The following is a 12309-nucleotide window of genomic DNA, read 5'->3' on the forward strand; positions in this document are numbered from 1 at the left end:
CCACTGATCAACTCTGACCTCTTAACAGCTGGAGCAGGGAGGCAGGACACATATGCAAACACACTCAGTCACATGGAGCTCAGCTCTACATGTTCTCTTATAACGGCCTCAGTTTCTATCGTCGTGTTCTCTGAACTGCAGATGGTTTTGACTTTTGAAATAATCTACAAAAACACATTAACATACTAAATTAAAAAGAGAAAATAGGCCAGTTAAGGCCATATAAGCAGCTTTATTTAAAACTTGTAGGTCAGGTGAAGAAACACACCAGTTATATAAGGTAAACTACATAGTTTTAAAGTTAAAGAACACAAAATTAGATTACATGTATCAAATACTTCTGTTGTATCTGAGCTATAAAAACATTTCACATTCCCCATGGCTGGTTTTAAATAAATCAGTGAATACTTCCCTGTTTTCTCTCATCCCAACATTTAACTTCTGATCCCTCATTTTTAACACTGTAGAGTTCAATGGGGCTGATTTCTGCTGCATCGTAGCAACTTCAATCCATAACAGTTATCCCTCCATGCTTCAAGGATAGAATGAGGTTCTTATCTTGTAGTGCTTTATGTGACTGAAGTGTCACATCTCCTTACGTTCAGATAATTCGGTTTTTGATTCGTGTCCAAAGAGTCATTACTCCAGAGGTTATATTTACTTATTATTTTGAGAGCATAGATTACGTCTTGGAACCATCCTCACAAAGATTAAAACACATTATTTTGATTGTTGTGGAATTTCCTTTCATATCAACAGTAGCAAGATCATTCTGTGGATCTATTGATTATATTTTAGAGACTTGTTTCAGCAACTTATGATCTGCTTTTGGAGGTGAATTCTCTTGGTCATAATGCTCTATATTCATGTTAACCGTTTTTTCCAATCATCTCAACCTGTAGACTCCTTTCCTAACAGCAGAACTGTCATTTTAACATGATTTTCAGACTTTTTTACATCCATTTCCAGACTCATAAGTTGTGTCTGGTCCGCCCATTGATCTTCTTTATGACTGGATGACAGCATTTTACTTCACATTCTCATCTAAAACATCAAGATCTAAATGTCAGAAATATAAACAGAGTAAACCTACTTCAACTTAAAGAGGAACAATGTCTATATAGCAGTACATGATCGTCATTTTGGGTGGGAATAAACATGGGGCTATTTTAATTGTATGTTTTATTCCATTTTAGAAAAACTAAAAATATCTGTAGTTCATATTTTATTGAGAGTAAGATGTAAATAAATTTATTAGTTATTCTCAAGTTAACAATAAATGTTCTTACATCAAACTGTGTTAGACAAGAAAGTATGAGTTTTAATTTTTCACGTTTTTAGTTTTCAAAAATCTTAAAAATTCTAGTTCTCCATGGTTTGTGTTCAGAGAGCCGTGTCTCTCTACAGTCAGAGGTTTTTGTACGACGGCTCAGTGAGTTTGTATCACTGTGGTACACGTTCGGTGGAGGAACCAGACTGGAGTTTGGAAGTAAGTCAAATATAAAACTGCTTTTTTAGTTTTACTTGATTGTATTGTTTTAATTCTGTTTGACAGATTGAGGCTTGAAAAGATGCATTATTGTATGTTTTACAAAGAAAGTTTCAAGATACAGAACATATGTGATAGTTTATATCCCAAATTACGACAAAGTGTAACAAGTTAATTTTGATCTAAGTAGTAAAAAATATCTTAGTTTAATCTTGTTTTGTAGGTTTAGGTTAATCAGACAAAGTCAGAGAGCTGCGTCTCTCTACAGTCAGAGGTTTTTGTACGGCGCCTCAGTGAGTTTGTATCACTGTGGTGGACTTTTGGTGGAGGAACCAGGCTGGAGGTTGGAAGTAAGTTAATATTAAGATTTAAAAAATGTTGGCATGTTTAAAAGTAAATGAAAGCATGAAATTATATATTTGCTATAATTACTTTCTTATGTCATAAAAATAGAATCTCACTTCAAGATGAAGTGAAATATTTTATGTTCACATTATATAAAATGTTGCTTCTGAAAAAAATGTCAAGACTGACGTTTGGTAAGTTTGTCAATGTTTTCAATTTAATGCTTTACTAAACGTTTTAAGCAAGTTTGGTGGTTTGGTGTATAAATTCTGAGAGAGCAGATTTTATTGGTTCCACCAATAACCTAACTTGTTATCGATGGAATCAAATCAGTCTTAATCTGCTGTTGAAAACGGCCAGAGAAAACTTTAGTTTGTTTCTTGTTTCAATGGAAACTCTTTCTTTAAAATCTATTGAATTCACAAATATTTGTTGCAATCATAAAATAATGCATTGTTGCAATTAAACATGAGATTCTGAATATTTTTCTTATTTTCTTATATTAAATGTAAGACTACTTCAAATTTTTCATTGTAGGCTATTTTAAAATTCTTTGGTGATTTTACTTCTGCTGATCTGAGTCTTCTAAAGGGAAGTGAAACATCTGTCAGTAAGTGATGAGTGAAGCATGAAAACATCTGGCAGAAACTTCTTATTTTAGAAAACCCCTCACTAACTGTAACCATGACACAGTATCTGCTGGTTAACATCTGTAGTTCCTGTTCTCTAACCTGATTGGTGTCTCCTAGGTGATACCCGCCCCACCCTGACAGTGCTGCCCCCCTCCAGTGTGGAGCTGCAGCAGCAGCAGGTTACCCTCATGTGTCTGGCCAACAAGGGCTTCCCCTCAGACTGGACTCTGTCCTGGAAGCTGGACGGCAGCAGCAGCAGCAGCTTGGAGCAGAGCAGGAGCCCCGGGGTGCTGCAGAATGACGGCCTCTACAGCTGGAGCAGCACCCTGAGGCTCCCTGCAGACCAGTGGAGGAAGGTGGGCTCTGTGACCTGTGAGGCCTCCCAGGGCTCCCAGTCTGCAGTCACAGAGACACTGAGGAGAGACCAGTGCTCCCAGTCCTGAGCTGATTCTTGTTCTTTTCTTTTTCATTGTGTTTTTTTACCAGTTTTATTACATTACCACTCTTGGTCTTCTCTCTGTAAAAACAAAAATGTTTCTCCAGTTTGAAAATGTTTCTTTTAAATAAACTCTGGTTTCTTTAAACAATAACATTTATTGTCATTTGTTTATTAGAAATTAGAACCATCTAAAAATGAAATGGTTAGTCAATGGAAATGTTTATAATAAATTGTATTTATTTATTTATTTATTTATTTATTTATTTATTTATTTATTTATTTATTTATTTTCAAATAACTAGTGGTATCAAGCAAGGTGACCGAGCAAATAATTTTACTGGTTTAACTCTTTACAGATTGTTTCATCTCTCAGCCTGCAGTGCTGAGTGGAAATGTTTAAATCAATAAGATTTAAATTACCTTTAAATCAAATTTCATTTAGATAATGAAAAATGCTCCAAATTCTAGTTGAATGCTTATGAAATGAAATGGTGCAGATCTTTGAAAAGAGTTTTATAATGAATTTGTGGTGACTGAATTTAGTTTCTCTTCTGTTGAAACTATTCAGTTAAAATTTTTAATTAAAACTTGAATTCAATAAAGCTTTCAAACAGAAACTTTATTTCTCTTGTAATTAATTAATACTAAATAATTTGTCTTTAGCTTATTAAAATGATTTTTTTTCCCTGCACCTTGTTGAGTTGGATTAGTTCCTCTTTCTCTCTGAGGTTTTTGTAAGGCCTTGTATCACTGTGTGAACGGGAAGCTGTTATGCTGCTGACAATAATAAACTCCTGCATCCTCAGTCTGAACTCCACTGATGGTTAAAGTGAAGTCAGTCTGTTCTGCTTTTGCACGAAAACGCTCAGGAACTCCAGACTGACGTCCTGTGGTATCGTAAATCAAAAGTTTGGGAGCTTCTCCAGGTTTCTGAAGATACCAGTTGATGTCATCACCAATCAGTCGGTCAGATTTACACCTGATGGAGACAGTCTGTCCCTGAACACCAGACTGAGCTCCAGGAGTCTGAGTCAGGACGATGTCTCCTGAAGAACCTTTAGAACATGAAACAAACACACATTTATGGTTAATATTTATAGAAAATGTAAAACAGTAGTTTTTCATGGTTTTAATTTATGTAATGCTACAGCAGAGAGTCTCACCCTGAACCAGGAGCCCCAGGATGGTCAGCAGTAGAGTCAGTGACATCATCGTTGTGCTGCTGGTGTGTCAGTGGCTCTGAAAGGCCTGGACAGCCACTGATCAACTCTGACCTCTTAACAGCTGGAGCAGAGAGGCAGGACACATATGCAAACACACTCAGTCACATGGAGCTCAGCTCATCATGTCATCAGATTTCCTCCTCACTACTCAGAAAGTTGTAATAAATTAAAATAGAGGAAGAAAATACTCTGGGTTAAAGAGGTTTTTATTTTCTTCTATTTGTAATTCTGATATACTTCATCTTTACACTTTTGTTAAATGACGTTTAACTCTAGTCCTACAGGGTTTAGAGTCCCAGTTGATGGCGTTTCAACTAAAAACCTAGAGGTTGGAGTCCTTGTCAAACGGTGTTTTTGAATAAAGTCCCAGAGAGTTAGAGCCAAGGTTAAAAGACATATAACTGAAGTCCTAAAAGGGGTGCTGGTTTTAATGTTTTTATCTTTTTCTATATGTCTTTCTCTTTCTCACTGTTTTTTTCAATGTCATATGCTGTTTTTATTTTAATTATGTGAAGCACTATGAAATGCCTTGCTGCTGAAATGTGCTATACAAATAAAATTTGATTGACTGATTGATTGATTGATTGATTGATTGATTGATTGATTGATTGATTGATTGATTGATTTTTTATTATATGATTACAACATTCTGATGTTTTTATTTGAAGCATTTTTATGATGTTCCTCTTTTCAGTTTTAAAATATTAGATCTTCTCCTCCACATACAAAAAGTTGAAGCTAAAGCTCAATAATCAAACACAATTTTCCTAAACTCTCAATTAAGTTAAACTGTTGACATCACTCAGGTCATTTTATTAATTTAAACTGATTGTATGTAGTTTTTTTTTTTTTTTTTTTTCTTTACATTGTGGCTGTTGCTATTCCAAAAGTAACTACAAATGATTTTAGGATTTGTATCAACTTATATATTTTATAATTTATTTCACGTAGTTCTACTTGATCAATTAATTATGCTAAAGATGAAAATAATCCAAATTACTTTGAAAATAATCCAAATTAAAAATGCTAAGGCATTTTTGTTTCTTACTTCTATCAATTTGTCATCAAATTAAATGAACTGTTTTTTAAGCTACCCTATCTTTGTCAACCAAATGAGCTTTATATCATTCAGATTAGAGTGATGCTTTATATTTTTCTTGTATATTTTAAAACAGCTTCATGAACATTTGTGTGTATTCATGTGGAGGATTTCAGTAAACTATCAGTTTCTGCAGCAGCTGGAAGCTGCAGCAACATAGTTTCTGTTCATTCTGACTGAGGAGGTTTTTGTATGACTGTTTTTCACTGTGTGAACACCCACTGGCTGCTGATGACATGAGCACTTTGACAGTAATAAACTGCAGCATCTTCAGCCTGAACTCCACTGATGGTCAGAGTGAAGTCAGAGTTTGATCCACTGCCTGAAAAACGACTTGGAGTCCCTGATGCTCGAGTGCTGGTATAATAAATGAGAAGCTTAGGAGTTTGTCCACCTTTCTGTTGGTACCAGGCTAAATAGTTGCTATAAACATTCTGACTGATCCTACAGTTGATGGTAGCAGATCCTCCAATATCAGCTCTCACTGCTGCAGGCTGAGTCACAGTGACCTGACCTCTGACCTTTGGGGACACAGAGACAAAAACATGCAGCAGCTTCATGGTTTAGTCGGCTTCAATTCAGAGGGACAGATGTTCATAGAGGAGAGGAGTTGGATTCTCTGGACTTTACCTGTGAAGCAGCAGCAGAGGAGAGTCCAGATGAGGACGCAGATCAGAGTCATGTTTCTGATGATGAGGAGGATTTCTGTGTCTTCTGCTGTGATGAAGGACAGCTGTCAGTCATCCAGTGTTCAACTGTCAGGACTATAAACTCTCCCAGAGCGCTGGAGCATGGAGCTGCTGATGCAAAGTGACTCTATGGAAATGCTGTGAATGAGTCCAACAAGGATTTTGATCTATGTGATGATAATATTTATCAATGAATCAATTGAAAATCATGTGTCATTATGTATTGTAAGCATTGTGTATTGTATACATTTCATTAATCCCATATTTTATTCTGAAAAGCATTTTGCTTTTCATTCCAATCTTCTCTTTATTTAATTGTCATGTTCTCATGAACTTTAAGTGAAAAATCATCATAATTAACAGAAAGAAAAACTTGAAAAAAAAGCCTTTAAAAAAATATTTAGTGTGATTTTTAAATCATGAAGTTATTTGTGTTATATATTTTTTGACAGAGAGATGATCACCTGATTACTTTAGAAAGATGATAGTAGTTAGTAATAAAATAGTTTTTATTTTCCTATGTGTCATACAACCTTTAAGAGGTGCCCACATAAGCTTACAAGACACAATAAAATAAAAGAACGTCTTCTTTCGTCCTCTGGGACTGAAAGAAACATCCAGACTCCAAAGGCAGAGAGCCAGATCCAAACTGGGCAAACATGGACCTTTGTTTGTTAGACAAGTTTTATCATACAAATGGCTCAAGACCAAAAGCATATTTTAATAAAATATCCGTACACAATTTTGATTAATGTAAGATACCAGCTGCCCACTTACTAAAAACAAACCTTCAAAATGACCTTACAATAGTTTGTCATCTATTCTGTTAAACGCAGTAAATTGTTTGAAAATTGGACATTTAAAATTTTTAGTTTAACAATGTTGACTTCAGATTCTGTTGCTTTATTTTCATACTACTTGATAAGTTTCCACTAACAACAAAAATGTTTTGATAAATATGTTTGTGTCAGAGTCAGAGAGCCGTGTCTCTACAGTCAGAGGTTTTTGTACGACGGTTCAACCAGTTTGTATCACTGTGGTACACGTTCGGTGGAGGAACCAGACTGGATGTTGGACGTAAGTTTTTCTTTACTAAATTTAATATTAAATATTAAATGATCCTGCCGTTTATTTCCAGATACTTTCATTTATGTGAAGAAGTGAAAAGTTTTTTTCCATTAATTTTTAATTTTGTTGAAAATATTCATATTCTAATCAAGAGAAACTCAAATCTGTTTGTTAGAATTTGTGAATATTATTTAATCATTAAGACTGAGAAATACATGTATATTAAAAGCAGTTTATTACTAAACATTTTGGGAATTATGCCATTTATTTGACCTTTCTTGACCAAATAAAAAATTTTGCCAAGATAAAAAGAAATCTTATTTATTACTCTGTTTTTATGGGTATTATTTTAAATCTATGTTTAAATAATCTGCAAAGTTTAAAAATTAAATCTCACATGAAATGTTTTCAGTCTACTTAGGTAGATTGAAAGTCTTCATAGACTTTACATCTATTCTAGAACTGATCAACCGAGCATCTTTTGAATAACTGTTAATTCAATTTGGAAAAGAGAATGAAGCAAAATGTTGGAAATGTTGAAATATATTAATGTGATGTATAAAATATGTATTAGACCGATATTAACTACAAGTCACAATGATTCTTGATGTATTCTTTGATGATTTATTCAGGATAAAGTTATGATTTTCTCTCTGTGCTGATATGCATGAGAGGTTTACTGAAGGGAAGTGAAACAAAGAGTCTCAGTAACTGTTGGAGCAGAAAAACATCGGGCAGAAAGATTTTAATATAGAAACTCAACTTTCTCATAGTGAAACTATCCTGGTGTCATTTCAATGATGCCTTCCTGGTTCCTGTTCTCTAACCTGATTGGTGTCTCCTAGGTGATACCCGCCCCACCCTGACAGTGCTGCCCCCCTCCAGTGTGGAGCTGCAGCAGCAGCAGGTTACCCTCATGTGTCTGGCCAACAAGGGCTTCCCCTCAGACTGGACTCTGTCCTGGAAGCTGGACGGCAGCAGCAGCTTCACCTGGGAGGAGAACAAGAGCCCCGGGGTGCTGCAGAATGACGGCCTCTACAGCTGGAGCAGCACCCTGAGGCTCCCTGCAGACCAGTGGAGGAAGGTGGGCTCTGTGACCTGTGAGGCCTCCCAGGGCTCCCAGTCTGCAGTCACAGAGACACTGAGAAGAGACCAGTGCTCCCAGTCCTGAGCTGATTCACGCAAATTGTTCTTACTTTGTGTGTGATCTTTCACATTTGCTTATTTGAATCCAATAGTTCTTGAAAAACTGATTCTATATACTTGTTCATTTAATTTGGTTACTTTCAAAAATATATCTTCTAATAGTTAACTGTTTCATAAAATATCTTCAATAAACACAAAACTTGACAACTTTTTTGTTTGTGTGAATATAAATAGCATTTAGGAAAAAATCTAAAATGCATTTCTCCTCCTGTCCAGGTTTCTTTTTTTGAAAAGTCACTTTCATAAATACATCATATTCTCACATTTTATTGTTTAGTTTTGTCAAAAATGTATCATTTCCAATAAATGAAAAAAACAATTATGAATATATGAAATCAATGGTGGGTTTGCAACAGTAGAAAAATATCACCATTATGAATTATATATTTCAACAACAGTAAGTTGCAGTGAAATACTGCCAATAAACAATAACAATTCCATTAAAAGCTCCTCTACCAGTACATAGATTTGACTGTCTCCATAAGGTGTGCAGCTTTTATATGGTGAAAACTTGTCATCAACAAACTCAGACTGAAGCTCAGAGATGCATTGGTCTCCATTACACAATTTATTTAAAGTGGCTCAGACAGTAACTAACACTCTCTACAAATTTATTTTTAAAGTTATCTTTTCATTTTACCCATTGGGAGTGTGATGGTTTAAAAAAACATATTATATGCTCCCCAAACAGCTCTCTCTCTCACTTTTCATGTTAAATGCATTCTTTTGAAGTTCATGATTCCAACAACAGGAAAATATTTCCTAAATGCTTTGTACATATTTATTTCATTCTCGTATCAAATATTATTAATACTTTTGGCAAATTTAGATATACAATTTAATTTGTTAAGACGTTTATTTCTTCTTAAATCAACAAATTAAGGTTATGAGGCAGGAATCTCTTTAAAAACAACCAATCAGCATACATGGAATATTAATTCTTTGAAAATAGTAAGTCCTCTGTTTTCTGTTTAACAGAAAGCATGTTGGATTTTATTAATACACTTCATAAAATGGAAACTTATAATATTCATTATACTATGTTAGCAGTTGATCAAATGGAAACAGAAATAAACACAGGGTTTGTGTGAAGTGATATGCTGCACATTTGTTCTTATGTTTTTTTTCTGTTTCTACCACAGTTGGGGAATTTTAGATGAGTGTTTAAATGTTTAGATATGATGTTAAGATTTAGTGAAGAAAATGGAGAAAAATGTAAAAACATCTTACTTTTGATCCATATTTTCAGTTTTATTTTATATATTGTTTAATAAATATAAACTTTCTGTTTTAAATATTCCAGTATTTCAAGAATAAGTAAACTATGTGAAAAGGTCAGTCTGATATCCAACTAGTCCAGAAGTGTAGCTATAAAAATATTTTATCATTTTTGTGCCTCCAATAAAGTGTATCGGTCTCTTCAGTGGTTGAGGCTGCAGCCTTTATTGTAGTTTTACTTCAGTTTGAGTGAAGGAGGAAAACATCAACTACTGTTTTTTTTTCTGATTTATTTTTATAATTATAGAACCTTTTAGAGTCCTGTTTCTATTGAACAAATTATGAACACAAGGAGAATTTTGTCCTCTTTCTGTTGTAACCAAGATATTTCATGTCTAATATCTGACTCATAGATAGTGTTTAATTTTAATTTTTGTTCAAGTCATGTTGTTTTTTGTAAAGAAAATTATTCCAAAACAAATATATCTGAGTTTAAGTAAACTCCTGACAGAATCATGCTTTGTGTTAAGCAAAGAGATTAAAATCTAAATATGAAAAGTTAACTCTTATCCACAACAAACCATGTTAGCTGTTATTCAACATACCAGGCTGTATTCCTTGATGGGAAACCAGCCACAAATTTCAATATGAACTATTCATGAGAATTTAACTATGCAGGAAAAATATGTCCAATAAATAATCATTACTCTTTGTGTGTTTGTGTTTAGTGAGCTGTGTCAGTGTCTGCTGTAACATCCAGCTGGAGTTTCTGTTCAGTCTGATCAAGGGAGGTTTTTGTACGACTGTTTTTCACTGTGTGAACACCCCGCCGCTGTGGTAACTCTGACAGTAATAAACTGCAGCATCTTCAGCCTGAACTCCACTGATGGTCAGAGTGAAGTCAGAGTTTGATCCACTGCCTGAAAAACGACTTGGAGTCCCTGATGCTCGAGAGCTGGTAGAATAAATGAGGAGCTTAGGAGTTTGTCCATCTTTCTGTTGGTACCAGGCTAAAAAGTCGTTGTTGTAAACATTCTGACTGATCCTACAGTTGATGCTGACAGATCCTCCAATATCAGCTCTCAGTGCTGCAGGCTGCTGAGTCACAGTGACCTGACCTCTGACCTCTGTGGACACAGAGACAAAAACATGCAGCAGCTTCATGGTTTAGTCGGCTTCATTTCAGAGGGACAGATGTTCATAGAGGAGAGGAGTTGGATTCTCTGGACTTTACCTGTGAAGCAGCAGCAGAGGAGAGTCCAGATGAGGACGCAGATCAGAGTCATGTTTCTGATGATGAGGAGGATTTCTGTGTCTTCTGCTGTGATGAAGGACAGCTGTCAGTCATCCAGTGTTCAACTGTCAGCACTATAAACTCTCCCAGAGCGCTGGAGCATGGAGCTGCTGATGCAAAGTGGCTCTATGGAAATGCTGTGAATGACTTCAACAGGTCACAGGGTCAACAGGTCACAGGGTCACTCTGCTATTGATCAGTTAACCAATCAGTTTCATTTCAGTAATTTGATATAGCTCATACTTGTGGTCTTTTGCCATTTACTGTAAAACATAAATGCTGATCTGCTCAACTCTATTTATGATCTTTAAGTACTGATATCTTCAAATAAATCTGAAAGTTTCACCATATTGCAATCATCTTATGGTGGGGAATCTTTCTATCTGATCTTTTGTCATATTTCCAGCCAATACCTTTTCAAACATTCATATTTCAAATATTAAACATATTATTTATACATAATATTTCTGTGTTTTAACCTGAAAAAGTATAAGTCTTGTCTTATGTGTTTTTGCAATTCTTACTTTCAGAATTAAAAATACTGACACTGACACCTGTAAGCAAAGCAAAATCTGGTTGCATTTTAAAATATATTATTTATTATATGATATAATAAACTATTTTTCATGGGTTTATTTGATTTCTTTGCACTGTTTTGCTCAAAATGAAAAGTTAATTAAAATATTATACAAAATTAAGAAAGCCTGCTTTCATCACAGAACAAACACATAAAATTAGGGTAAAGTTACACATAAAGGGAACACTGAATGCAAAAGGAATCATCAAACAAAAAGTTGAGCTAAAATATGAGTTAAATATGAGTTAAAATTAAAAGCTGAAAAACCTGCTCTTGTTTGGAACTAGCTCTCTGAAACATCTGAATTTTACCATCACTAACTATCAACAGTCCTAGATTTGTATAAAAATTTTTATTTTATTCTCTATATGTACAACTTGTGTTCCAGTGCAGCTGTGGATCAGTTCCTCTGCAGCCGTGAGGTTTTTGTACAGCGTTGTTTCACTGTGTGAACGGGACTTCCTCGTCATGCTGACAGTAATAAACTCCTGCATCTTCAGCCTGAACTCTGCTGATGGTCAGAGTGAAATCAATATCATATCCACTTGCAGTGAAACGATCAGACACTCCGGTCCAACGTGAAGAAGCTTCATAGATTAGGAGTTTAGGAACTTCTCCAGGTTTCTGGAGGTACCAGTGCAAATCATCATCAACAGCTGAACTGGCTTTACAGCTAATGGAGACGGTCTGTCCTGGAGTAACAGACTGAGATCCTGGAGTCTGAGTCAGGGTGATGACTGCTGAGGAACCTAAAAACATGACACAGAGAGATATTGACACAAATCCAGATCAAAGAAATACGATCAGGTTTCACATGAAAAGGAGGATTCACTGGATTCTTTTTCGATGTTTCTTAATCACAGCGAAAAGAATCCTGAGACAAGTTCCTATCAGAGTCTCACCCTGAACCAGGAGCCCCAGGATGGTCAGCAGGTGAGTCAGTGACATCATCGTTGTGCTGCTGGTGTGTCAGTGGCTCTGAAAGGCCTGGACAGCCACTGATCAACTCTGACCTCTTAACAGCTGGAGC

The 12309-nt window shown here is 35.3% G+C and overlaps 5 gene segments (V, D, J or C); 2 read left to right on the top strand and 3 right to left on the bottom strand.

Moving 5' to 3' along the window:
* Positions 1-1130: 1130 nt before the first annotated feature.
* LOC103149757 (Ig kappa-b4 chain C region-like) lies at positions 1131-3049 on the top strand. The segment is given in 3 exon segments: positions 1131-1146; positions 1388-1489; positions 2584-3049. Coding segments are annotated over 3 exon segments (444 nt in total).
* Positions 3050-3538: 489 nt separating this feature from the next.
* On the bottom strand, positions 3539-4279 carry LOC103149714 (Ig kappa chain V region 3368-like). The segment is given in 2 exon segments: positions 3539-3960; positions 4069-4279. Coding segments are annotated over 2 exon segments (357 nt in total).
* A 1493-nt stretch (positions 4280-5772) lies between these two features.
* Positions 5773-8335, top strand: LOC103149758 (Ig kappa-b4 chain C region-like). The segment is given in 3 exon segments: positions 5773-5962; positions 6877-6993; positions 7830-8335. Coding segments are annotated over 3 exon segments (633 nt in total).
* Positions 8336-9885: 1550 nt separating this feature from the next.
* Positions 9886-10790, bottom strand: LOC103149713 (Ig kappa chain V region 3374-like). The segment is given in 2 exon segments: positions 9886-10535; positions 10643-10790. Coding segments are annotated over 2 exon segments (369 nt in total).
* Positions 10791-11651: 861 nt separating this feature from the next.
* LOC107838275 (Ig kappa chain V-III region NG9-like) overlaps positions 11652-12309 on the bottom strand; it is a 16692-nt gene continuing 16034 nt past the window's right edge. The window contains 2 exon segments of the V gene segment in view: positions 11652-12028; positions 12182-12292. Coding sequence covers positions 11721-12028; positions 12182-12230 — 357 coding nt within the window.

The sequence above is a fragment of the Poecilia formosa genome, unplaced genomic scaffold (assembly GCF_000485575.1).
Source record: "Poecilia formosa unplaced genomic scaffold, Poecilia_formosa-5.1.2 Scaffold235, whole genome shotgun sequence".
NCBI lineage: Eukaryota > Metazoa > Chordata > Actinopteri > Cyprinodontiformes > Poeciliidae > Poecilia > Poecilia formosa.